Here is a 27,972-nt window from a genome sequence, read left to right as displayed (position 1 = left end):
TTCCTCCAGAATCAGATGGAGGAAATCGTCAGACTGCAGGATGATATAGATGGGCTTCAGTCCAGCTTCACAGAAGAGCTGATGTCTGATGTCGTGGACTCGGACTCTTCGGATCAATTGGCCATGCAGTCCACACTCACTGTGCTAGCGGAGAGGATGGCCACCATACACATGAAGGCTACAGGAAAACGCCAACTTCTTGAGGTATACATATATATATATATATATTTTTTTTTTTTTTTTGTGAGCAATTAAGCTTGGTTTACATTCCTTGTTAACATTTAATAACTTACATTTCAAAACTACACAAGATACAAAGAAAATAAGGTTATAATGTAAAATAAGTTATTTAACTGTTCAGAAGTTTGGGTTGCTAAGAATTTTTTCTTTATGTTTTTGAAAGAAGCCTCTTACAGTATGTTCACCAAGGCTGGTGAACATCAAAAATACAGTAAAATAGTAATATTGTGAAATATGATTACGATTGAAATAATCTTTTTCTATTTTAATATTTTGAAATGTAAATAATTCCTGTGATGGCAACAGGTGAGGCATAGACTAATGCAAAGAAAACGAGTGGGTTTTAAAGACATGACAAACAAAGGAGCACATGGCGAACATAATAAACAGCAACCACAAAACACACAAAGACAGACCCGGCTGATCAGCCGGGAGTCCTGACAGATGCTCAGTAGATATTCATAGATGTTTATGGTGATGTGTATAGGAGCGACAGAGTGAACGAGTGGAAAAGCAGCAGCAGGCGCAGGCTTTACAGAGCTACCTGAACCAGGCAGACCAGCTGGACCAATGGCTGCGGAGCACTCGTGGTAACATCACTTCCTGCTCTCAGGACTCGGAAGACATGGAAGAGCAACTCAGAGACTGTCAGGTTAGAGCGCCCTCTACTGCCGATTACTAAAATATTACAATTATTTATGATTTACTGTTTAATCTAAAAAAGAAAATGCATTATTTTGTGTTCCCCTGTGAAGGCCACCTTCCCTTTACCTCTGTACAGATAAAACGTTATCAGAATGATTCCAGTTCGCATGGATACACGGAAATGACAAAAAATTCTGTATTATGCAGACCAGACAAATAATTTGGCAATGTCAATTTGTAAAGAAAGACTACGCGCCTGCGCACATAACACATAATATGCATGTGCACACCGTCACCGTTTTCACAGATTCATGTTTTTGAAGTTTACACGGAGATGATAAAGTTTTTCAAAAAATTTCTCGAGCCACCAAACACTGTTGTCATGCAAATGAACGGTCAGAACACATTAAAAGTTTTCTGTTTTCAGTTAAAACAGTGTCGTGTAAGCGGCCCTTAAGTTAATAACTAATGATCTTTGCAATGGTGAATCAATCAAAAACTAACTTTAGCTGGACAATATCTTTATTCTAGAGCTGCTGTAAAGACAAAATCTCTGTTACTTTAATTTCCTATTATCACTGTAAAGCTGCTTTGAAACCATCTATATTGTTAAAAGCGCTATATAAATGAAGGTGACTTGACTTGATTTGACTTGACTTATTATCTATCGACATTAAGGCCTGCTTTGTGTTTTTAAACGAATGAGTTTTTGTTAATTCCTCTCAGAGAACAGGATACTTTGTTATCCGTAAACGGCAGTATTAAAAGACCTCTGAGCATTCAGATGGATTGATTCTTAAGCGTCTGTGGCACGACCCATAATCAGATTATGCAAATGTATCAGCGTAACACTGTTCACAGTTGGCTTTGAGGATATTAGAGGATTCCTGTGAGAGGATTGGTGCTCACTTGAAGTCTGTTCCACCTCTTATTGCATATTCATGAGGGTGACTGCAGCATTAGTGGTGAAAGGGGTGGGGCTTCGTCTTTGTACATAAATACAAACTGGCAGATGTCCCAAAGCGGAACACCTTGAATTTTTTTAGTAGCATATGCACTGTGTAGACAATTTTCAAGTGAATTTGGGATATAATTTGAAGTACTTTCATACATTCTTGTTGTTATCCTCAAGAATGCATGTTTACTGTGAGCATGGCACGTGAGGGATTACGGATAATGTAGGTGTTTGGTAAGGTCCTGGGATGAGAGCTGCAGAACCATGTTTGAGCTGGCCTCTCTCCTGTTGCTCCTGCAGAACATGCTGCTGGAAATCGAGGAGAAGGTGCTGGCTCTCTCCGAGCTCTCCAGACACAGCGAGAATCTTCTGCTGGAGGGCCGACCGGAGAACAGGGAGGACGCGGAGCAGCTCTCCGGGAAGTTGCGTACGCTGAAAGGCAGCCTGCTAGAGCTGCAGAGGATGCTGCAAGACAAGCAGATCAACATTCAGGTGAGACTGGACCTCTGGATCAAGGCTGGAAACTTGTTCTAGAGGTTCATTTGGAAACCCTAAAAAAGTACTCAGGCGGGATGTTAGCGCTATATTGCTTTGATATATATATATGTCATGATACTGAATGATTTCCTTATGTATATACTAAATATCATTGTATTAAATGGTGCTCCAAATTCCTTCAAGTTCCATGGCCAAAACATTAAAATAGTATATAATAGTAGTAATAATAATAATAATAATAATAATAATAGTAATACATTTTATTTATATAGCATCTTTCATAAAATAATAATAATAATAATTATTATTATTATAAAATATTTGATCCACTATTAACACCATCTCTGAACGTGAGGAGGAATGAAACAAAACCATTCTTTTTTATTATACAATCTTATATTAAAACAATTTTTCTACAACAAAAAAACTGTATGTTAAAGTAAACAAGGTAATTTTTTTGTAAGTACAGTTAAATCCAGGATTAAAGTAAAATCCATGTTAAAATAAAAAAAAGATTTTGGTAACACTTTACAATAAGATTTAATTTGTTAACATTAGTTAATGTATTAACTGACATGAACTAACCATGAGCAATGCATTTGTTACTGTATTTGTTCATCTTTGTTAACATTAGTTAATAAAATATACAAAAGCTCATTGTTTGTTCATGTTATTTCAGTGCATTAATGTTAAGAAATGCAAATTTTTATTTTAACAATGTATTAGGTAAATGTTGAAATTAACATGAACAAAGGATAATAAATGCTGTAAAAGTGCAGTTCATTATTATGTTGACTAATGTAGTTAACTAATGTTAACCAATAAAACCTATTATAGGTTTTATTATAATTAAATTACATTAAATATTAAAATAAAATAAAAGAATAGGTTTTATTAAAATAAAATTTGAATATCATTTTTGATAATTTCTTTCTGAGTAAAATTTGACGCACTTTTTGTGAGATTCTCTAAAAGTTTTGTCTTTTATGTCCTGCAGGCGACATTAATTTGGGAGGAGTTGAAAGGCCTTCAAACATCATGTGTAATAATGATATATTACATCATAGGTTTTTTTTTCTTGTCACTCCATGTGCAGAATAATTCAGCAGCACTGGGTTCTGGGTCTGAATACCACAATCTCATGCATGGCTTCCTCTTTTCCTGCTGTTATTCACAAGAATATTGCCAAATATGAGAATGATGACTGATGATTTGATTCATGATTGTATGATCTTTTGATATTATAATTCAAAAGGTATTTGCGGTATTCAAGACTATTAATCCGCTGTATGCACTCATGTTTGCTTTGTCTCTCTCCCGCAGGATTCCCTTCAGGAACCGTCAGACTCAAGTGAATCAGACTCCAGTCTGTCCCAGAGTCCAAACATGCAGGACTGGCTGGCCCAGGCCCGCTCCACACGCAGCCTACAGCACCAGGACACCCTCCAGAAACAGAAGGTACATAACATTTCACAAGAAGAAGAGTGATCAAAATATTTAGAACTATCAACATTGTGTCCCCCAGTGGGACTGAATCTGGTTGATAATCTGGCTGAATCAGGAACGATAATATATCATGTTCATTCAGGAGCTTGAAGAGCAACTTGCAGAGCAAAAGAAGCTGTTGAAATCTGTAGCAAGTCGTGGAGAGGAAATACTCACCCAACAAGCATCACCCGTCAGAGCCAGGTACCATTAACCTGCATTTCTCTCTTTCATTTTGACCTCAAACCTTTATTGACTCTCTCTTTACAGTTCTGTCTGTCAAATGTTCTGCAGTGCGACGGAGACCCTGTCCCCTGATATAGAGCTGGAGGGAGACAGTCAGGCCGTGAAAAAGCAGAGGAGAAAGAGATGGGAAAGTCTGAAAAAAGACATGGTCACTAAACTACAGCTCCTCATGAACACCCTGGAGCAAGACAGCAAACAACCGGTACACTGATTTCTTTACAGTATCCACATCGCTCAAATTTAGAGTAGTTGACCAAAACATTAAGATTTTAGATTAAAATGCATATTTCAGGTCAGCAATTTTTAATCACCTTTCAACTTTTTTGCTGATTAGCTGTAAAGTGTGACAAATGCATTTGTGAAAGTGCATACATTCAATGCAGTCTCTCAGTTAATGAGTATACAACTATTAGGGGTGGGAATGTTTAGGCACGTCAAGATCCGATCCGATTCCAAGACCAATCTTGATCTGCTTTTTCTTTCTTATTAATTAGTTTACAACTTGAAAATCTCAAAATCTTTTGTATTGATTTAATTACATAATATGTAATGATAAGTACTTTTCTCAAAATAATTACAAATTAAAAAATGTAATTAATCAATTGTATGTTAAGAATTTTAAATATATAAGCTAATATAGCTTCAAAACATAAAGCAAGTAGTAGCCTAAATAATAAAGAGGAACAAAGCATAACATATTACAAGAAATTAACAAAGAATGCTTTCAGTAGAGTATCTGAACGTTTTCCATTCAAGAGCAGTGAGTGATTTTACTCTTTCTCAGCTTTATTGTCGTTTGATTATTACTGATTTCAAAAAGAAATTATGTGCACATTCAAAAACTTTTGGCAGGTGCTCGATCAAATGAAGCTTCAAACTCAAAATAAACAAGAATCGGCACACTGCCACTTCTGCTCCCATGGATTTATTAAAATGAACAACGTTTCGACCGAAAGGGTCTTCGTCAGGCACGATTATTACTGATGACATCATAGACAGAGGGGGATCTAATAAGCTGCATTCACACTAATGCACTGATCTCTTTTGAAATATAACATGTTTTTGTCCTGTCTCAATCCCTTAAGACATAACTGGCTGTGTTTACATTAATTTCACGTCATAAAAGCATTTTGAGACGCAAGTACATTTAACCACTTACACGGAGTCGCACACAGCCGCATGCAAGCCCACTGCATTCCAAACGACATAAATGATGCACTTGAATGATGCATAAACAGCATTTGTAAGGAAAATAACGGCGGGCGAGACCGCACACTGCAAGCGTATAACGTCAAGCAAAGCCCACGTTTCTCACAATGCATATCCTGTGCAATGAAGTCCGAGAATGTCCTTGTAATTCGCTTCAACCTTTCCAAACTTTATGAAAGATTATTTTATGTAAGGTTTGTGTGGTGTGTTTGTGTGTGTGTGTGTGTGTGTGAGAGGAATTGGAAGCAAGCAGAATACGGGTGTTTCCAAAGCACACTCAGCGTCATCGCGCATCCGCGGTTAAAAACTATTCTCAGAATCAATCCTGAATCATTGGAGAGAGAATCGTGATGCATCTATTTTTTTTTCTCCCACCCCTAACAACTATACATTTACAATATATACTTGTATACGGTGAGTATACATTTAAATTTAATGCAATTGGCAGATGCTTTTATCCAAAGCAACTTACATTGCATTTAAGGCATACATTTGATTAGTTTCCTGGAAATCAAACCTATGACCTTGGCATTCATCCCATAAATCTTTTTATCAATCTATGTTGCATAATATCAGTCTCTCTTTCCCTTTTTCTGCATTTGGGTTCTCAACTATCATTTTACTTTAAACTTTAGCACTATTCTTTTTACGGCCTGGCTGCCTTCAGGGAATGCAAAAGATCTTGCATAACTGTGGCACAGTTGTAATACTCGGAAACCCTCTCTGTTGGAGTGTTTCGTAAACGTTTTATATTTTCTAACAGTTTTACTCCAGAACTGCTTGTGTGAAGACTGCCTCCCCGGTTTATAAGAGAGAGACTCACGTCCAGGACAAGTCCAGCCTGATGTCCCTGCACAATGGATTCAGTCAGACAATAAAGGAAATGACCCCTCAGGTAGACACATTTATTTAAACACTTATGGTGCTTTGATGCATGCAGTTGTGACGACACAACAATTGAGTCTTGAATTGAATTGTATTAATGCACCTAGTTCCTTAACAGCCTACACTTAAGCTAAAAGAACTGTAGTACTTGTTATGAATGTTTACACCCCTTAACCATGGTAAAATCACTACAATGCACAACCTATTGCTTAACTTGACAGCTTATCATATCAGCATGTATGTAGGTGTCCTAAACAGTGTATAATGTGTTATTGTTTCTACAGGCCACAGAGCGCGAGGTCATTCTGATGGAGCAGCAGCTTTATTCAGCAGTCACAGCCTCTTCCTCTTGGGTGGATGATGTGGAGAACACACTGTTTTCTGGCCCTGCGCTGCTGACGGAGAACGCTGAGACACAACTGTCCAATTATGAGGTCTAAACTTTGAGAAGCAAATTTTGCTAGATAATATCTGATTCCTATCTGAGACATCATATTCACCCACATTCAGTTCTCCGGATGTTTGTTTTATATAAAAGACATTTTACACTAAACAATATAATATTATATATCATCATAAATTTTATTATTAAAACTATTAATTATGTTATTAAAGAATATTTATGTTTTATATTATTTTATATATTATATATATTATTATATATTATTTTCAAATCGATTAGTTGCGATTCATCGCATCTAACACAAAAGTTTTTGTTTACATAATTTATGTGTGTGTGTATGTGTATGTGTATATATATATATATATATATATATATATACACATATATATGTCTGTGTATGTGTGTGTCTTTGTATATAAACGTACACTGCCATTTTAAAAGTTTGGTAAGATTTTTTATGTTTTTAAAAGAAGTCTCTTATGCTCTCCAAGGCTGCATTTATTTGATAAAAAAATACAAAAAACTGTAATATTGCGAAATATTATTACAATTTAAAATAACAGTTTTCTATTTCAATATATTTTAAAATGTAATTTAATCCTGTGATGCAATGCTAATTTTTCAGCATCATTACTCCAGTCTTCAGTGTCACATGATCCTTCAGAAATCATTGTAATATGATGATTTGCTGCTCAAGAAACGTTTATTATTATTATCATCAATGTTGAAAACAGTTACGCAAATTTTCATGTTAGTTTTAGTTTTAATAAATTTAGCACTTCAGCTTATTTATTTGAGTTTGTTGCCAAGGGAACATTTCTCGTTTAGGTTTTTTAACAACACTGCTAACTGTGAAAAGTAAAACTATACATGTAGATAGAGCTGTAGAATTAACTGAAACACATTTATAAATATCTTATCTATATTTTTTGCTTGCCTCGCAGACATTGGGAAAAGAAGTGACGGAGGTGACCGGGGTGGCCAGCCACAGCCAGGGCCTGATCGCCAGCTCTGTGGGTCTCTCTGAGGAAGAGCAGACCCTGATGAAGGACACTCTGGACTGTCTGACGCGACGCCTGGGAGCCCTGGACTCGGCTCTGGACCGCCGCTGTGACACCATGCGGAGCAGAATGCGGGAGCTCACGGCTTTCCAGGTGGGAATCAGGCCTGATGGGCACCATTCAGTTCGGTACATGAATGCAACACTGCAACATCGTCTCAATTCCTGTTTCTTTTCAGACGGAGTTGCAGCATCTCTTTACAGCGATTAGTGAAAGCAAGTTCCAGGTTATCCAGAAAATGGCAGGAGTTCTTGACCACACAACAACTAAACAACTTGAAGTAAGACATTTTTTTGTATATCAGTATCATTTTAGTATTATTCATATACCATTATAGTATTCATTAATATTGAATTAGCTTTCATTTAAATTTTCATTTTAATGTTAGTTTAAGTTATGGTCATTTTGTAAAGTGCTGTTGTCAATTTTAGTAAAAAAAAAGCTGTTCAGCTTGAATTTTTTTTTTTATTTTAATATCAGTTTTTTCAGTTTTAGTAATTTACTTTTAAAGTAATTTTATTACCTCAAATTAAAGGCATAGTTCACCCAAATTTTTTTAATTGTGTCATCATTTACTCACCCTCAAGTTGTTCCAAACCCGCATGAATTTCTTTCCTCTGCTGAACACAAAAGATATTTTGAAAAATGTTGGTAACCAAACAGTTGATGGACCCCATTGACTTCCATAGTACTTTTTCAATACTATTGAAGTCAATGGGGTCCATCAACTGTTTTGTTACCCATAGTCCTCAAAAATCTTATTTTGTGTTCAGCGGAAGAAAGAAATTCATACAGGTTTGGAACAACTTGAGAGTGAGTAAATGATGACACAATGTTCATTTTTGGGTGAACGAGCCCTTTAAGCTAATTTCAAAGCTTTTCATACATTTTTTATATTTTATTTCAGCTTTATTTCAATTTACAAAAATTATTTATTTATTAAAAATTAGTTATCACTGTGAACTCTTGTCATTTTTGTTCTGACAGACTATTGCAGAGGTAGAAGAGACACTGAAAGACTTTGAGCACAGAATAACAGAGCTGAAAGCCAGAGGGGCGGAGCTACACCCGGACCAGTTCTCCACCAATGAGCTGCTGAAGCTACAGGTACACGACCAATCATTGGCATCAACATGGGCAAAATAAACACTTTTATTCTTACATTCACTTTTGTGCACTATATTATTATAAAAAAGAGAAGCAGACAATATAGTCCTAAAATATAATGGTTAAGACCTGAAATACCTGGGTCTTCTCAAAGTTGTCCATGTGTGTGCTGGACAGGATGCTTATGAGGAGCTGGTGATGACGGTGGGCTCTCGACGGAGCGGGCTGAATCAGAATATGGCACTGAAGAATCAGTATGAACGAGTTCTGCAAGATCTTATTGATCTGGTGGACACGGCCCAGGATAAGATGACCGCTGACCAGAAGATGATTGCCAGCTCAGTAGAGGACGTGCACAGCCTTCTAGACAAACACAAGGTACACCAAACTCCTAAACACGTCTTGTGTGTGCGTGAAAAATATGTATATAACCTTACTTCAACATGTGTCCCTAAATGCTTAATTTCCAGGAATTTTTCCAAGGCTTGGAGTGGCACATGGTCCTCACTGAGACATTCTACAAGAAAATTAGTGCCTTTGTTTTGCCACGTGAGCGTCAGACTCTGGAGGAGACGCTAGCTCGCGCTCAGGATGTGCTCAAGCAAGCGCACAAAAAAGGAGTTGAGCTGGAGTGCATCTCAGAGGTAACATAATTTTTATTCGGTATATATATATACACACTATTGTTCAAAAGTTTGGGGTTTCAGCAAGGTTTTTTTAAAAAGTCAACATTTACAGACATTTATAATGTTACAAAAGATTTCTATTTAAAATAAATGTTCTATTCATCCAAAAATGTTGCAGTTTCCACAAAAAATATGAAGCAGCACAACTGTTTTCAACATTTATGTTGAATGTTTATTGAGCTGCAAATCAGCATGTTAGAAAGATTTCTGCCGGATCATGTGACACTGAAAATACAGATGCTGAAAATTCAGCCTTGCCATCACTGGAATATGCATTTTTAATATATATTTAAATGATAACAGAAATATATATATATATATATATATATAAATATATATATACACACACACATATACACATTAGAGATGTGCCCGAAGCCTAAATACGAATTCAGAAAGGCACAGAAAATGAATAAAAGTAAATAATGCATTCTATGGAGCCCCTGAAGGGACATGGTTAGGCTTTCTGCGGTAGTCGGTTACATTGCAGTTCATCATGCAGTTTCATTTATCACGTGAAGATATTACGGAGAGATGACTGACAGGACGATCTGAGGATTGGTGCGCAACAGATCCTTAATGTCATTTACAAATATCTGTTGATATTAAATATTATATGATTCGTGTGATCGCGAATAGGAAAGTGAAATTTGTGAAATGTATGCGGCTTCGGGCACATCCCAAATATTTATGAATATATGCATAGTAGCATTTATATTTTAAAGTATGGAACTGTTTCCTGCATACTTATCTGTTTGTATGTTTGTGACTTTATCAGACATGGAGTCGTCTAGTTTTGGACTATCAGACCCTGTACCGTTTGCTAGAGGCTGTGGAGGGCAGTCTGCCGAGGGTCGGCCTGGTGGAGGAGACAGAGGAGAGACTGAAGGAAAGAATAGAGCTCTATCAGGTACATAATAAAAGTAATGAATCTTCAGGCATGTTAAAATGAGATATCTGGAGTAACTTGGCAACATGGGTATGATTAGTGTATTAGGATAGATATTCTAATAATACCAGACTTACTGTAAGTGATCAACTTTCCAAATTTACCTTCCATGAACTTCACCTAAGGCCCTGAGGGCGAGTCTGATGGAGAACCAAAACAAGCTGCATCAGGTGCTGGAGGAAGGGAAGCATCTTCTGTCAGATGTGAGCTGCTCCAGCCTGGAGAACCAGCTCACTCTTTTGGGCGAACACTGGCTCAACAACTCCACCAAGATTAACAAAGAGCTACACAACCTGGAATCCATCTTGAAGCACTCAACCAGGTCAGGGGTTTTAGAGTTTTAGGGCCCTATTTTAACGATCTGAAACGCAAGTATCAAGCGCGAAACGCAAGTAACTTTGTGGGCGGGTCTTGGACGCTGTTGCTATTATACCAGTGGGATAAATGACTCTTGCGCCCGACGCAAATCTAAAATGGGTTGGTCTGAAGTAGCTTCATTATTCATAGGTGTGGTTTGGGCGTAACGTGAAATAAACCAATCAGAGCGACATCTCACATTCCCTTTAAGAGCAGGCGCGCTTGTTTCATTGCGGATTGATATTATAACGGCGGATTTGCCAGGCGCGCGCCAGGAGCGGTTCACAGCCGAGGAGACCGACGTTCTCGTCACGGCCGTAAAACACAGAGAAGTGACATTGGGGATGGAGAAACACACCCAAATTAGCTTCGGTTAAACAGGTATATAATAATTTGGGTAAATGTGTAAGCTAGAATTATGCCTATTTTTTCACATCTTCATGGACACAACAATGATTTCTCTCATGTGTTAATATTTTTCCTTGTAATAATGTATGGTTTTCTAAAAATGAGAACTGCTGCGTCTATAGATGAGATAAGCAAAGTGTATTAAAATAGCATATGAATAACATGCGCAACGCGCCACTGACTTTAGACTAGGTTTTTCCTGGTCAGTGGCGGAATTGTTTTCTAAACCTGCTAAATACGTTTGCGCCGGAACACGCCTCCTCTTTGCGCTGAACCGCCTCCGGGAGCGCAAATGCATTTGCTAGTTTACCGACGTGCGTCTGTGGAGGAAAAAGTCCGCTGTACGTGGGTGCAAAATAGGAATGATACATGCGTCGGTGTACAAAGTCAATTGCGCTGGATGCAAGATAGGGCCCTTAGACTGAAATTCATTGTTTTATTGATTTTATTCTTTAATCTTCATGGTGATATGTGCTTGTTATTTGTCACAGGTATAAGCATGAGTCTGTTGAACTGAGTCGCTGGCTACAGGAAGCTCTGGAACGCTTGGAGTTCTGGAACACACAGACTGTTGCTGGTCCTCAGGAACTGGAGACTGTTAAAGACCAGCTATCAGCTTTTCTGGTTAGTTAGTCTTAAATGTTAATAAATCACAAACATGGGATGTGTTTATGATGTTGATGCATTTGGTCAACCAATCTCACCAGAAGAACCATACTGGCCCACGAATTGAAGAAGCTGCTGCTAATTTATTATTTTTATATTTTTTATTTTAATTAATTTTTTATTGAATTGAATTGAATTTAACTTGATTTAAAATATATATGTATATTTATTTTATTTTTATTTTTTATCACTTGTCCTGTGTACGGTTGTGGGGATGCTGGTGCCTATTTATTTATTTGTTCATTAATTTATTCATCTTCCATCCAACCACCAATCCATCCATTTATCCAAATGCCAGTTTATCCATCCATAATCTAAACGCATTTATTCATTTTTGAAACTGCTTGTCCTGTTGGAGCCTAACCCAGCATCTTGGGCCATATTTGTAATAATATTATCTTATAATTTTTTTATTATATAATAATATTCACAATTTAATGTTTTTGCCAATGATAAAATAGTTTCAATAGAAGCTTTAATGAATAATTATTAATAATTAAATATGTATTATTTGTGTCATTATTTAAATCCCTGCATGTCCATTATGGAAGTAATTCTGGAAACCACACTATATAGACAGTACCATGTGTTGTCTTCTCTTGTGTTCAGGAGTTCAGTAAGGAGGTGGAGACTCGCTCCAGTCTAAAGGCCTCAGTGCTGAACGAGGGAAACCAGCTGCTGAGACTGAAGAAGATGGACACCGTGTCTCTGCGGTCTGAACTCACCCGTCTGGACTCTCAGTGGTCTGAACTGCTCGCCCGCATTCCCATTGTTCAAGAGAAGCTCCACCAGGTACAGACCAGCTCTTCTGCGGATGCCGCTTTCTAAACAGGCTAATCTGCTCCAACAAATAGGATTAATTTCGATTCTGAGGTTCATAGTACCCGTCTGATCTTTCTTAGTCTATTGTCTTTTAAAGATATATTGTTGATTTGTTTTAGTCTCAGATGGATAAGCTGGCATCCTGTCACGCTATCGCTGAGCTTGTGAACTGGATTTCATTGATGGAGAGAGTGATAGAAGAGGATGAGGAAAATCTCAAAGGGGCTGTTGGGTCAAAGGTCATCCAGGAGTACCTGCAGCGATACAAGGTGACTTCATTTTTCAGTTTTACCACAGTTAGAGTCATCAAAATGTGATTGCCAAGTATGGTGTCCCATACTCGGAATGTGTGCTCTGCATTAGACCGGATTTTATGACGATAGTCAGAAGACTAATTACTAATGACTAGCCTAATTTGTGTGGAGTGTATGTTTTTACATACTGTTGTTTTTCACTACTTCTCTAGGGCTTCAGAGTGGACGTCAACTGCAAACAGCTGACTGTGGACTTTGTGAATCAGTCAGTGCTCCAGATCAGCGGTGCGGATGTGGAGAGCAAACGCAGCGATAAGACTGACTTCGCTGAGAAACTTGGCGCCATGAACTGCCACTGGCAGATACTGCAGACACACATCACAGAGAGAGTGAGACTTCAGATTATACTTCTACACACTTCTCAGACAGATTTTATGAAGATCATTGCATTCTGAATTTTTTACAGTTTGTATACTTTTAAGAAATGTAAGATTAAACATTTGAAATCTCGCATTGCTTTGCACTGATTAAACTGTATGTTCTTCAATAAAATCAAGTTATTGAGGGGTGAAAACATAGGATTTTAGCTTACATCTTGATTTTTTTTAGCATTTTATTTTGAATTAAGTTATATAATTTACTAATAACCATTTATTAATAATTATATATACTGTAATAACCATAATTCATTTAGTTATTCCATAAGTATAAAGAACTGTATGTTCTTCAATAAAAACAAGTTATTGAGGGGTGAAAAATATGATTTACTTTTTTTAATTAATTTATATAATTTATTAATAATTTATCTTAATTAATAATAAATTATTATTTCGTTATTAATTATAATAATAGTAATAATAATTGTGAATTCTCTAATAATTATATATTGATTTATACTGAGGGTTATACTGTAAAATAGCATAAAGGTGTCATTTGTTATATTTAATTTTTGTTGTTTCAGATGCAATATCTGGAAGGCTTGTTGGCATCCTGGGTTGAATATGAGGGTAAAGTTCAGGGTCTTCAGGCATGGCTGAACGCTCAGGAGGACCGACTCAAGAGAAAACACAGGATTGAGAATTTATCCTCCGTGCAGAACGCACTCAAAGACTGTCAGGTTTGTCTTATTTTATTCAACATGACCTCTGTGAGGTGGCTTTCCCCACCACCGCAAAACAGATTGTTTGTTGTTTTATCTTACATGTAACAGGAGATGGAGGAGATGGTGAAAGAGAAGGAGAGAGAGCTGGAGAAAGTGGAGGATCAAGCCTGTGCTCTTGTCCAAAACAAGACAGACGAGGCTTGTGCTGTTGTCATGGAGTCTCTACAAGCCCTGAATAACACATGGGCCAATCTGGACCACCTGGTATTACTATTTATTTCATTTGTATTTCATTTTAATTCGACCATAATTTAATGCTGCCTTAGAGTTTGAAATTAAGGTTTTGAAGAGAACTTAACTGATGTATTTATGTGTGTGTTTGTCTCAGATCGGGCAGCTCAAGATCAGCCTGAAGTCGTTCCAGGACAAGTGGAGTCAGTACAAACAAGCGTCTGAAGAGATCAACGGCTACCTGACGGAGGGACGCTACTCTGTGTCCCGCTACCGTCTGCTCACGGGATCTCTGGAGGCTTCACGGCTGCAGGTGGAGAGTTTACAGGTAAATCAAGTTCCTGTTTGTCTATTACTCTGCAAATTATGAATCTGAAGGGGGAAAATGACTCCTATTCTTTCTTCTGACATCTTTAGAACCTGCAGGAGGAGCTTGAGAAACAAGAGAGCAGCCTGAGGAAGTTTGGATCAGTTACACATCAGCTTCTGGAGGAGTGTCACCCGTCTGTGTCTGACACTCTCAACAACACACTAAAAGACATCAACGCCAGGTGCATGTGGTGCTAAATTTGACGCTTCATCAGTGTTTTTTTTTTTTTTTTTTTTTTTCTATAAATACAATACCTTAATCTCTCTCTCTCTCTTATATATACTGGTCAAAAGTTAAACATATTTTTTTTTATGTTTCATCTTGTCGGCTTATCAAGGCTGAATTTATTTGAACTAAAATACTGTAAAAACAGTAATATCGGGAAATAGTATTACAGTTTAAAATAACTCTTTTATATTTTTAATATATTTTAAAATGTAAATTATTCCTGTGATGACAAAGCTGAATTTTCAGCATCATTACTCCAGTCTTCAGTATCACATGATCCTTCAGAAATCATTCTATATGATGATTTGCTGCTCAAGAAACATCTATAACTTATTAATATTCTTTTATTAATAGAAAGTTAATAAGAAGAGCATTTCTTTGAAATAGAAATATTTTGTTACATTATAAATGTCTTTGTTGTCAAAAGGACAATTCAGTTGACAATTTTTGAACATTAATCATGGTAGTACTTTGGTATTTTTGAAAGGAGCATGTAGAAACATGTAAATAGCATGGCATACTGATATGGTAATCTTTAAATGAAGTTAAACCTGTAATGTCAATGTTTTCTGTGTGTGTTTTGTGGTATGCAGGTGGAACAGCCTACAGGAGGAGATCGTGGAGCGTCTGAAGAGCAGTAAGGGTCTCCTGCAGCTTTGGCAGAGCTATAAGGACCTTTATGGACAGAGTGACTCCAGCGTCCAGACACTCGAGGAGAGAGCAAACCAGATGCTGAAGACAGCCAGCCACAAAGACATCACTGAGGAGGAAGTGTCCACCTGGATTCAAGACTGTGCTGTGAGTGAAACTCAGATTGCCTGTCTGTGTGTGCATGTGAATATGAGTATGTAGCAAATTAGCTCTAAGAAATATGAATAATCAATAATAACTATTTGGATCAGTTAATAGAATTAACTTAATGTCGTTAATTAATATTACAATCAATTAACCTGTTTGTGCCGTGAACACTCAGCGTTAATTGTTTATTATTTCTAAGAAATGTACATTTCCGGGGTATGGGAAATGTCTTTCTTATTTTACACTACTACTAAGAGCCAGTAGTCAAAATCTATGATTAGGGACTCCAGTATATGAGCTTGAGACAAGGACAACTTTACGTGTGACATGGAAAAGATTTTATTAACTAGACTATTAACTTAAACTTCTCTAACATACACACACATACATGCATACAGTTTTCCAAGGGAAAGGGAGCTGAAGCAGAATACAGGAAAGCAAGAAGTTATAGCATTGTTTGAAATTCAGCAGATCAACAGCCTTGAGCAAACCATCAGTTTAGTTATAACACGCCCTTCTTAAAAAGGGGTAAGGATACTTAATGTATCAAATAATGAGACTAAGTTTGATACTTGCATGTCTCGCCCATTTGAATTAAACTGTCCTGATGCAAGTTGTTGAGGCTCCAGTTGATCTTTGCTGATGTTGTCTTGATGAGAGAGAGCCAGTGTGAGTCAGAGGATCTTTGGTGAATGGAAAGACAAGGCCACAGTCTGGCACAAGCTTGGGGGTCCTTAGAAAACTTCTAGTTCAGCATCATCTTCACATCTGGATTCCAGAAAGGGACTAAAAAAAGGACCCTTTGTTCAAGCAGGCCTTTGAACATGTAATTTGATTGGATGTTTAACAAAAAAAATCTTCAAGATCTTCAAGCAAAATGTAATGTAAATTAACGAAGATTGGAGTTTATAGAGACTACACATGCTACACGTGATTTTGGCTAACCATAGTATGCAAGTCTGAAACATTAATCCAAAAGAGTTTAAAAGAGTACATAGGCCAAACCACATAAGAGGAAAATCATGAGATGGGAAAATTTGTGGTAATATATAGGATTAAAAGGGTTTCTTTTTCTTTCTCAGCAAGAATTAAGAGAGTCACAACTCTCTGCAAATTCCTTTTGGGGTTGTAAAAAGTCTTATCAGTCTTAATGTGTCCTGTAACAGGACACCGGGTTCTGCCAGTGTGTCAGCTTCATTTGGGATGTTCGTTTTGGGGGAAGTTGGGAGAGTGAGTTTGCTGGATTATTCATTAAATATAATGAGTAATTTATGTGTGTCTGATTGGTCCAGATGCTACAAATCCCCCCTTTCGAACGTTGTTGTCCGTGCTATAGACATCATTTAACTTCTACATAATTTATTATTTTAGTTCCAAGTTAATCTCAATATTTAATACAACATTTTTAAGGCCTGGTTTCACAGACAGGGCTTAGATTAAGCCATGATTAGGCCTTAGTTCAACACATCTATAAAAGCAGCTTTTATAAACGTGTCTTCGAAAAAAACTTGAATGGTGTGCTTCTTGAGACAAAACAATGGCACTGACATTATAAGATATGTCAATGCAAGCTGCTTTCAGTTTAACATCTTAAACATACAGTTTAGTCTGGGACTAGGCTTAAGCCTTGTCTGTAAAACCAGTGATATAATTGTGTCTGTTAGCTCTAAATCTACCATTCAGAAATGGTCTTTAAAGTGTGTACTTAGTGCACTAATCATGAATTCTGAACTACTACTGTAAAGTTTTATGTTTTATATTCACCCTGATTAAGAATGTAGAATCATTTTCCTCTCATGTTCCCTCAGGAGCTGCAGCGCTCTCAGGCTCCCATCCAGGCGTCTCTGCAGGTTTTATTGGAGCTGGGAGCGCAGCTCAAACAGCAGGTGGACACATCGGCTGTGGCCTCCATCCAGTCTGATCACCTGTCCCTCACCCAACGTCTCAGTGCCGTGGAGCAGAGCCTGAGCAGACAGCAGGTGGCGCTGCAGGTAGGTGGAGAGGATCACAAATATCAGAGCGCTTCAGTGCCGTATGAGAGCGTTTTAGTGTCCGGTACTGAGGGTTTTTTTTTTTTTTTTTCTCCCCAGGCTGGAGTTCGGGACTATGAGACGTTTAACGAACAGTTGGACTCTCTGTCCTGCTGGATCGTGGAAGCTGAGGAGGTTCTGAAAGGCCAGGATCCCAACGGTTCATCTGACCTGTCACTGATCTGGAACCGCATGGAGGAACTCAAGGTATGCAAGCCGGAATGGATCAATTATGCTAATATGTCGAGATCAGGGCTGAGTGTTGTGATTGTTAATTAAAACTATTAAAATAACTTTTTTTATTTGAAATAAATCTTAAATAAAATATAAATATTCAATGAAAAATGTAAATAGCTGGTAACTAAATAAAATAAAATAAGTTGAAGTTGAAGTATTACAATTACTAAAACTGAAATAAAAATAAAGCTTAAAAAATAATTAAAAGGACTAAAGCTAATAAAAAAATACTAAAATATAAACTAAAATTAACAAGAAAAATGTAATTAAAAGCAAAATTAAAATATCAATAAATACTATTGTAGTAGATAAATAATACTAAAATAACCCAGGGTCAGGGTGGTCCAAGACAAAATATTGGATGAAATTGACACTATTTGTTGTTATGTTAAAGACCTTTTGATCTGAATGCTTAAATACTCTATTTTCTACATTTGTCACTAATTATAATACTTCCATTTGTGTTGCATTTTATAGTTTTGATGACTTTACTGTTATTCTAAAATGTTGAAAATAGTAATAATAAGAAATGTGTATGTCCACACTTTTTACTTTATAATAACATATAGATATGTAGTGTACATAATAATTGAATCATAGCAAATGAGATGTACAAAGAAATTGAATGAAAGTTGTACACAATATTTCCTCAAAAAAATAAATAAAATAACTCAAAATAACAGAAAATCAGAAAATGGAAAGTGTGCAATTTCTTAAATTGACCTGGCCAATATATTGATTGACCACCAATGTGTTTTTGCTGTGTTTTTTGTGCAGAAACAAATGCTGAAGTTCAGCAGTATGTCTCCTGATCTGGAGAGACTGAGTGAACTGGGTTACAGACTCCCTCTCAACGACTCTGAGATCAAACGCATGCAGAACCTCAACAGAAGCTGGTCCGCCACCTCAGCTCAGACCACTGAGAGGTTCAGGTTAGCTCCAGCTCATTAGAAAGAGTACTTCCTTCTCAGAACCCGTTCTTAACTGTATTAAATAATAGTCAGAAAAATATATATGTTTTAAATTCAATTTAAACAATTTATTGAACATTTAGACAAGCTCTAAAATAATCATACTTGATACATCAGGCAAAAAGTATGCAACTGATATTTATATGACCAAAAAATTAAGATGAAATTCTGATAGCTTGTAATGTAAATCAATGAGATCTTTATAACGGTATAGCAGACTACTGAAATAAAATGCATATAAATATCAATTGTCACTATATCTCCCAATAATGTTTAAGAAAGATTATATTTAATTGCTTAGTTTCTTTTTCTTTTCTTTCTTTCTTTTTTTTTGTCACAGGTAATTTAATGCAGTTCTACGGAGGAACTGCAGGAGGTTTCTTTTAAGGAAGTCACCTTTAGGAGAGAAGAAAACAAGTCCCGTAAATCCGTGGCCACAGTTTTGCAATTTGTCCCATCAGTTTATAAACCGTATTCTCAGATTCTTAAATTGTTCCCTCGGTTTAATAAAATCGCACCTACGGATTAATAAACCGTACCCATGATCCGTGCGCTCAGATTTGTAAACCGTATATCTTTCTTGTTTTTCAGTCCGTACCCACAAATTCAGAATCCGTACCCACGCTTTCACAATCCGTTCCCGCAATTTGTGGTTTGTCACAAATTGTCACAAAGATAATGTTGTAAAATAATAATAGGCTAATAATAATAATGATCATAGGTGCCAAATTATGTTTATGCTGGTGGGTGCCCACATTCCACACAATTAATTATACTTTGAGTTCTGCTGTTTTTTCTTTGTGCGATGGTGCGCTTTATTTTTAATTTACACAAAAGTTATTCATGTCTCGTGAAGAGAAACATGCAGACAGCAAATACATTTCCAATCAAACAAAAACACATATTATTTCCATGTTTTTCGGATTGCAAAAGGGCATGGATTTGAAATTCGTGGGTACGGTTTATTAATCTGTGGGTGCGATTTGTTAAAACCAGTGGAACAATTTAAGAATCTGTGAGGGGATGAATTGCAAAACTGTGGCCACAGATTTTTTTTTTCTCCTCCAGGTGACTTCCCGGGCTCCGTTGAATGCATTGATGATTGAGAGATGAACAAATAAATGTTCCTCAAAAGCCTGATGTATCATATTTGATACATTTGAACATGGTTGTTTTTAAAATTATATAAACCTAAGTCCAGTAAAAGTTCTTGAAATATTGGCAACAATATAAAAGTTATTCTTACATTTACTTGATAAAAAGACACACGTATCACGACCTAAAGGTGGACGCTTTTACAATTATACTGAAAGACCTTTTGTTACTTTATAAAAAAAGCATAAACTATCAATCAAACAACAAAATGCATGTAGTACAGTAGATTGTGTACAACAGATTTTGATCATGTTTAACATTTAGAGGCCTTAGAAATGTGTTTATTAAATATGATACAGGCTTTATAGGGTTAAATCCCCCTCTTTATATAAAGACCTTCATGGGAATATACAATATATTATAGAAGATAATGTCAAGTGTCTGTTGACCTTCTAAAGTATGTAAATTGTCTTCTCAGTAAACTTCAGGCCCTCATACTACAACAGCAGACATTTCTGGAGAAGTGTGAGACGTGGATGGAGTTCCTAGAGCAGACGGAGGAGAAACTTACCGTGGAGATTTCTGGAAACTTCCAGAGCCTGATGGAGCAACAGAGAGCTCATGAGGTGAGCTGTGAACTGAGACATACAAAAGACATATAGTTGTTTCAAATCTTGTCTAGATACTAATAAAGGACCAATATGAATAAACAAAGCTGTGTTTGTTTGTTACAGCTGTTTCAGGCAGAGATGTTCAGCAGACAGCAGATCCTTCACTCCATCATCAGCGATGGACAGGGAATGCTGGAGCAGGGACAGGTGGACGACAGGTGAGGGACATCATCATTCGAAATGTGCTTGTGCAAGATATCAGCATAATTCATTTGAAACTCACGGCAAGTGTGTTTTCAGAGATGAGTTCAAGCTGAAGCTGGCTCTGCTCAGTAACCAGTGGCAGGGGGTGGTGAGACGCGCACAGCAGCGACGGGGCATCATAGACAGTCTCCTGCGTCAGTGGCAGCGCTACAGGGAGATGGGGGAGAAGCTTCGGAAGTGGTTGGTGGAAGTGTCCCATCAGGCCGTGACCCTGCAGGCGGGCGCACCTGTCCCACTACAGCAGGCACGAGCCATGCTGGACGCAGTTCAGGTAAATATCCTTTGACCTCTGAGAACCTCATAAGTCTCCCTCACACCACACAACTAACACTTTTTTATAAAACTGAATAAATAAGTCGGCGCCAATAGCCTCGTGGGCAGCGCCGACATATAGCGCAGTTGCGCTTCGGGCGTCCCGAGTTCGAGTCCCGGCTCGTGGACCTTTCCCGATCCCGTCCCCCTCTCTCTCTCCAACTTCGCTTCCTGTCAACTAACTGTCCTATCATAAGAAAACGCAAAAACGTTTTATTTTATTTTACGTAATAACAAATTATTACAAATAATAATAAATAAATAAATAATAACAATTTTATATACTAACATATACTACTATTTTTCCTTGAAAAAATATACTTGGTTCTGAAAATAATTACACATTAGTGTTATTTTGTTAGCATTGAGATGTTATAGTCTTTATTGATATTTTAAATTCGTTTTTATTTTTTATAGTTTCTGTTTTCATTTTAAAGTCTATATAGTTTTTATAATTTTTTAAGTTGCATTATCAACTTAATTTATTTATCAGATTAAACTACAGTACATGAAAATGCTGCCTTTGCAACTAGATGATATATATATGTATATATATATATATGTATATATACAGTATATATTTTACATTTTATAAATTTAACAAATTATTATTATGTGTATGCCAACTGAAGAACATTTTATTTTAATTAATGTTTATATTTCAAGTAACACATTTAAAAAAAAAATGGTGTTAGCCTTAGTTTTACTTAACTATAATAACCCTGCTGCCTATTTATCTTCACAGTTTTATAAATTATGTTGAATTAGTTTAATTACTGGTATATGAGTGCCAAAATTCAACATCATTTATGAAAATGTGAAGATAAATAGGCAGCAGGGATATTATGGTTTACAAACTAAAACCATAAAAACATTTTCATTAATTGAAATAAAATAAAAATCTTGTTTTATTTTAGCTGGTTGCCAAATCAGATTTTCTCATTTTCATTTAGCTTAACTTGATGTAGAAAAATAACTAAATCTAAAACTGAAATAAAAATTCATAAAACCTATATAGACATATTTTAAAAAAAAGAGAGAAAACATGCTGAAAAACATATGCTAGAAAAAAACATGCTAGAAAACATAAAAATGACAAAAACACAACAAAATTACTAAAATGTTAATTAAAAATGAAAACGAAAAAAAGCATAAAAATATATATTATCTCAATGATGCTAAAATAACGCATTAATATAATTATATGCGGATTATGCGCAAATGAGCTGTGAAAACAGGCCATGCCTTCCGCACATACGTTTGTTTGACGCTTTTTAAACTGTTCATTGGAACATATCAGATGTACGTACACATTTAGGATCATTACACACGTACCTTTCTGAACGAGGTCCCAGGTTGAGGTGTAATAGCAATTTTTATCTCACTGGGAAAAACAGCATCACAGGGTTAAGGAACACTCAAAAGGCAAAATTGTAATATAGAAGAAAAGGCTTTATTCTTTGAGGAATCTTTTTGCAACCGCAGCCACCCAGATGTGAAACAGAAAGCCTACTGACATAATAAAACTGAGACATTTTATACAGGTTTCTGACATTCTTGACTCCTCCTTTCCCTAGTCTCTGTAAATTTCCTTAAAGACATCTAGTATGGACTGGTTCTACCCCCCCCCCCCCCCCCTGGGCAGGTTATGCTGTTCTTTGTCCCTGAGAAGCCAAAAGGCCTTCATTTACAATCTAGATGACCTCCTGCTGTTCTTTATCCCCTAAGGGGATGGCATGGGACCCCTTGTTTATTGTTAAACGACCCCTGTATTCTCCTGGCTGGATCCTTTCTCGTGCTCAGGTGTAAGTTTTTAATCACCCTGTCTTCCTGTCCCTTCTTCAGCTGTTAGAAAACCCTCACAGAAATATATATGGTCAGATGCTTTTACACACACTCAATTGAAATCAACAAGTTTAAATGAATGGACACAAGAACAATGAATTTTTCATTAACATCTCCCCCCTGTTTATCATTCTCTGATAACCAATAAAATAATAAAAATTCATTTCTATTTTCTAAAATCAATCAAACCCATTTTACTATTGAATCCTTAAGAATAGAATTAATTCAAGTCTTAATTCAAGAACAGTTATACCCTTCATGTATATCAATACTAAGCCCTAATTTGATTCAATCAAATAAAATCGCAAAACTTTTCTTCAACCATTAATTGGTCAACATTTTCTCCAGATATGTTGATCATCTCGTTGCCTCATGGACGTTCCATCTTCACCAATATGACACTTTGTGTGCTGTTGAAATGGTCTTTTTCCAACGTTGGCAGGAGAGGTATGTTCTAGCGCATATCCTTGATCTCCCACTTTATTCTTCGTTGTGGCGTATGGGGTTGCTGATGTTGGTTGGTATAGTTTAAGGTGAGAAGCTTGGACCCAGATCCTTCCAAGATTTTCCCTTAGATCACGATCGCACCCCCACTGGAATGAGTCGTTTACTGTCTGCTGTCACCTGTGAAGGCAGACCTTAAGTGATTTTGTTAGTGACCGCTTGTCTTGTCGTCCCTTTGGTGTGACCTGTGGATTCAACAGCCTGAAACACTATTGTCACCAGATAATTTTTGCTCATTGAATAGCACTCAGGGTCCTTGTTCCCCTGAAAAACATTCAACCCATGTTGTTCATGTTAACAAAACAATACAGAATCAGTTCTGTTTGGTTCAATCCATCCTGACATCCTGCAAAATGAAAATTTTAAGTTAGGCATTACACAGGGTTAGGCACTGTTTCTTCACTTTGCTCATGCCATGCGCAAAAGTCTGCATCTTCTGTAAAGAAAAACAAATGTTGAGGTTATTGTCACATAGTTCTCTTTTGTCTGCTGTGCTGCCACATCTGCTCCGGCGTTTCCTGTCAAAACAATTCTTGTTATTAGCACACTTAAAATACAAACAATACACACAATTAAACCCAATGTCCTCCCAACATTTATCTTCCCACCTGTGCGATGGCTTTCAGCAAATGTGAACCCCTTAGTAAACCAGATCTAGCTGGTTAATACAAATAAAGTTCTTCAAATAAACCCCTCCTGGACTTTTACTGTCCTCATATACCGATGAGGTCAAAGCTAGATAACCTCTCAGCCTGCTGTGAAGACAATGGGTTTAGCCCTTCCCCCCTGGATTTACTGTTTTCCCACCTGTGAGGCCGAAATGTCTTTGTTTGTGGCCTGAATACAAATTATCCATACTAAAAAGTTCAAAGACTCATCTGACCACTTGTTTTACTGTGCGTTCTCTTGTTCCCGCCATGAGCATATTCATCCTCCTCTTGATGCACAACACCCATCTCGTGCATAAATCTAACATAATAAAATTCTCTTACTTTTATCAGACGCTTTTATCCAAAGCGACTTACATTTCAAGGTACACATTTACATTCTTATCAATTCTTGCTTTCCCTCGGAAATTGAACCCATGACTTTGGCGTTACAAGCGCTAACGCTCTACTGTTTGAGCTATAGAAAACTGCAATATTTGTTCATATTTATTTGGTAACATTTGTTTGGATAAAGTTTGCTAACCCAAACGTTGTCCTTCAGCCAAATTTCCCATCTTTCTCTGCCTCTGAAATAAAAATATTACTTAAAGCCACAATTTCATCTTCTTATCAAATTGTTTTAAGGCAATGGCCCCTAAACCCTATTGTTTGGTCTCTTAATCAGCTGTCATCTACGAACATTCTCCAGGTCATCAATTGGTCAGGTCAGGTCGTGTACACTTTGTCAACGTCACTACACTTCGTCAACGTCAGTCGAATAACAATCTTCCCCTTTTTACAATACATAACTGTTAAGGGCTCTCTGGATAATCTGATATTTACTTAGCCTACTGTACGTGTTTGTTGCTGTCAAATTTATAACTTTTTCTCAACACATGACTGACGGCTATCTACGACTTCACAATTCTAATTTATCAATACTTAAACCTGTCCAGAAAGTAATTCAAATCTACTGCACATCATGAATGACCAAAATAATAATTAACAGACAGAGCTCGATGATCAATCAACTTAAAGCTCATCCTGTTCTGTGTTGCCTTCTCATCAGATTGACTCACAATCCTCAGCTTACTTTTCAAATTTGTCATTCGCCTTAACCCATCTATAATGCTAAAACACTCTTTCCAGAGGTTAATGACAAATTTATACACACTATTCAGACAGAATAGTTGTCCTAAACTAACACATACTGTACAAAACATGAATTCACACTCACACTCTTCCCTGACTATGAACCGCTCATATTTCTTATTAATATCTTTTATCTAAAAGGATTCAAATTTTAAATGACATTTTAACCTTACATTTTCCTGTATCTTTTATCTAATGTTTTTATGGCCTCTTAACCAGTTTCAAAGCATGTCTGTTCATTATCCATCTGATTTTAGAAAAGTCAGCTGGATTGTTTTGGTGCATAATTATTACTTTGCTTCAGCTTTCTTTGGCTGACTGATAACAGAAGAACAGACAGAGTACCATCCTCTTCCTCCACTCAAGCAGTCTCTTTCTCTCTCATTATAAGCAAATAATCTTTTCAACAGCCTCCTAGGACTGTAACTAAAATAATCATAGTCATATTCAATCGTTCTATGATCTTTTCTAAGGTTATCTTTAGTTTAAATACTCAATTTACCTAACCTTTGTTTTCCAGAAAATTCTCTTGAGTCATCTTTAGCCACCACCAGGAGTCAGAACTGACACATTAGTTCAGCATCGACACAAATCTCTGTGTTTTCCTTGCCCATCAGGCAACTAACATTACAACTTTTTTTTTTTTTTTTTTTTTTTTTTTTAAACTGTCTCCACAACAGATAACCATTAGTTCAATGGTCTCTGCTGGCTCCTGAATGCCCATTCAGATCAGCTCTTAACCTATAATTGTCTTTTCTTCAGGGTGTTGTCCCCTGGCATAGTTGCAGACACTTGTCAGAAAAACAAGCCATTCAATCAACGCGGTTTCTGGTGAGTGGTATATAGAGGAACTCACATTTTCTGGGTCAGATGGCCGTAACTTCTTACAGCTCATCTCGCCTCTCAATGGTTTGCTGATGCTGCTGGCCTCACAGTCACCGCTCAACTCTAATACCTTTCTCACATAAAAACACCTCCATCAGGAAATGCCCAGTGTTTTTGCGTGAATTCCCCTGTCTTAGGTTGCCCTTTTGGCCAGAGGGTCTTACCCGTCTCTGGGGTAAACACTTCGTACACACGTGGTTACCGCTCTTTACCATCACAGAATCTGTGACCGTTTTCTTCAACATAATCTGTTGTTTTCTGGAGCTTAGGAAAAGGCGCATTCAAGAGTCATCAGAGCCATTCTGACCTAATAGTGTTCACAGGGAGACAGGTTAATAACAACAGTATTTAATCACTTAAATTCATTAATCATCTTAAAGGTAGCAACCTGCTTAGATTATAGTCAGTGAATTTAGATCACAATCGTACATTCAGTGTACTGTTACTTCTGTAGCCGGAGCCATCAGCCCTGTTTTATGGTGGAGGCTAAAATCAGACAAAGAAGCGGTCCTAAAATAAACTAGTCAAAAATGTCACTTCTATCATTTAAGGTCTGCATTATTATTTTAAAGACTTCTTTAAAATCATTCAGTTTTACTTTTAAAACATTTACAAATTGTCCTCTAAATTTGTCAAATCTGAACTGCCTGTAGCATGATTTGTTTTAGCTTTTCCACATCTATGAATCTGTTCAACTGAAACACTGTGCTTTACACAGCCTCAGACAACAGTTTTCAGCTGACATTGAATGAGAGAGAGACTCTTGAGGCATCAGGACTGGTACACTGCATTCTCATAAACCTTTAACTTCAGACTTTATCTGCCATCTTTTCTTTAACTGTAGCCCATCTTAAGGCATCTTTTCCATAAATTACATGTATTGTAATTTAGACATTACAAATATCCACTCCGAATGAGTCTCTGTTGCACTGAAACTGTGGCAGTTTCAGTTACAGCACATGCCAGATTTAGATAAGCAAACCTGTTTTGGCCAAATCACATTCTTATCTTTTAAAATCAACATTAACAAGCCTTTGTTTAATCAAATGCCTTTTACACATTTTACATTTAGCAACTGTTAATCCTGTAACACTGCTTCTGTTTATTTTATCTTAAAGAAATAATAATTATTCTAGTTCTTAATAACGTTTCAAATTTCATTTCAATTTTATTTTCAATTACCATAATTTAATACCCGACTTCAATGTTTTCTCTAGGAGTTTATCAATCTGCTTCTATGGTTCATACTAACTTTTGAGGCTGCGCTCTCTGCTTGTCATACATTTTATGTATCTTGAATCATCTTGAATTTTGTGATCATTCACATGCATTCGACGCTGACGAGTGAACGCTGGCATGACCTATTGCCGCTGCTCGTTCGGAAAACTTTGAATTTTAATCCAATGTTGTATTGATTTTGAACCGAAGATGCCGCTACAACTGTTTTTATGGTTCGTTTGTGTCTGGTTTCTCCTGCTACCTGTTCACCTGCCAGTGACGGGTTTATACCAGTACACAATTACTGACCTGATCCGGCTTCGACGTCACTTGCTTGGCCCCCCGCCAGCTGTACTCCATCTCCACCCGGACATCATCTACCATCCCCGGCGGAGATACAACCACCGAAGCTCCCGTCGGATTCTCAAATCCCACAGCTCTACAGCCATAAAGTCCATCTGGTCCAGCTCTCGACGTCCACGCTCTGTCAGCCGTGCCGTCAACCACAACGTGTTAGCCCGCCTAACACGATCGGCTAACACTTCCAGCTCTGACAATACTCCACTCAAGTGCGCTCTTCTCAACGTTCGTTCTCT

At 37.0% G+C, this 27,972-nt stretch overlaps 1 protein-coding gene across 12 annotated transcripts in view; it reads left to right on the top strand.

Moving 5' to 3' along the window:
- Positions 1–27,972, top strand: part of syne1b (spectrin repeat containing, nuclear envelope 1b) — a 137,673-nt gene that overhangs the window by 83,438 nt on the left and 26,263 nt on the right. For 8 of the 12 annotated variants that reach the window (XM_084394069.1, XM_084394068.1, XM_084394067.1 and 5 more), the window contains 30 exons: positions 10–204; positions 728–892; positions 2,141–2,332; positions 3,662–3,796; positions 3,927–4,027; positions 4,094–4,271; positions 6,042–6,173; positions 6,448–6,597; positions 7,511–7,720; positions 7,806–7,907; positions 8,615–8,734; positions 8,912–9,112; positions 9,205–9,378; positions 10,199–10,330; positions 10,495–10,691; positions 11,626–11,758; positions 12,410–12,592; positions 12,742–12,891; positions 13,089–13,265; positions 13,838–13,993; positions 14,087–14,242; positions 14,367–14,537; positions 14,627–14,760; positions 15,401–15,605; positions 17,414–17,596; positions 17,696–17,842; positions 18,650–18,804; positions 20,417–20,564; positions 20,673–20,767; positions 20,850–21,084. In XM_084394069.1, the coding sequence (XP_084250195.1) occupies positions 10–204; positions 728–892; positions 2,141–2,332; positions 3,662–3,796; positions 3,927–4,027; positions 4,094–4,271; positions 6,042–6,173; positions 6,448–6,597; positions 7,511–7,720; positions 7,806–7,907; positions 8,615–8,734; positions 8,912–9,112; positions 9,205–9,378; positions 10,199–10,330; positions 10,495–10,691; positions 11,626–11,758; positions 12,410–12,592; positions 12,742–12,891; positions 13,089–13,265; positions 13,838–13,993; positions 14,087–14,242; positions 14,367–14,537; positions 14,627–14,760; positions 15,401–15,605; positions 17,414–17,596; positions 17,696–17,842; positions 18,650–18,804; positions 20,417–20,564; positions 20,673–20,767; positions 20,850–21,084 (4,812 nt within the window). The remainder of the gene's footprint in view (positions 1–9; positions 205–727; positions 893–2,140; positions 2,333–3,661; positions 3,797–3,926; positions 4,028–4,093; positions 4,272–6,041; positions 6,174–6,447; positions 6,598–7,510; positions 7,721–7,805; positions 7,908–8,614; positions 8,735–8,911; positions 9,113–9,204; positions 9,379–10,198; positions 10,331–10,494; positions 10,692–11,625; positions 11,759–12,409; positions 12,593–12,741; positions 12,892–13,088; positions 13,266–13,837; positions 13,994–14,086; positions 14,243–14,366; positions 14,538–14,626; positions 14,761–15,400; positions 15,606–17,413; positions 17,597–17,695; positions 17,843–18,649; positions 18,805–20,416; positions 20,565–20,672; positions 20,768–20,849; positions 21,085–27,972) is intronic. The other 4 variants (XM_084394071.1, XM_084394070.1, XM_084394065.1 and 1 more) reach the window with 1 other exon arrangement.

The sequence above is a fragment of the Rutilus rutilus genome (assembly GCF_951802725.1).
Source record: "Rutilus rutilus genome assembly, chromosome: 21".
NCBI classification, from domain to species: Eukaryota; Metazoa; Chordata; class Actinopteri; order Cypriniformes; family Leuciscidae; genus Rutilus; species Rutilus rutilus.
This window is presented reverse-complemented; position numbering and strand designations above follow the sequence as displayed.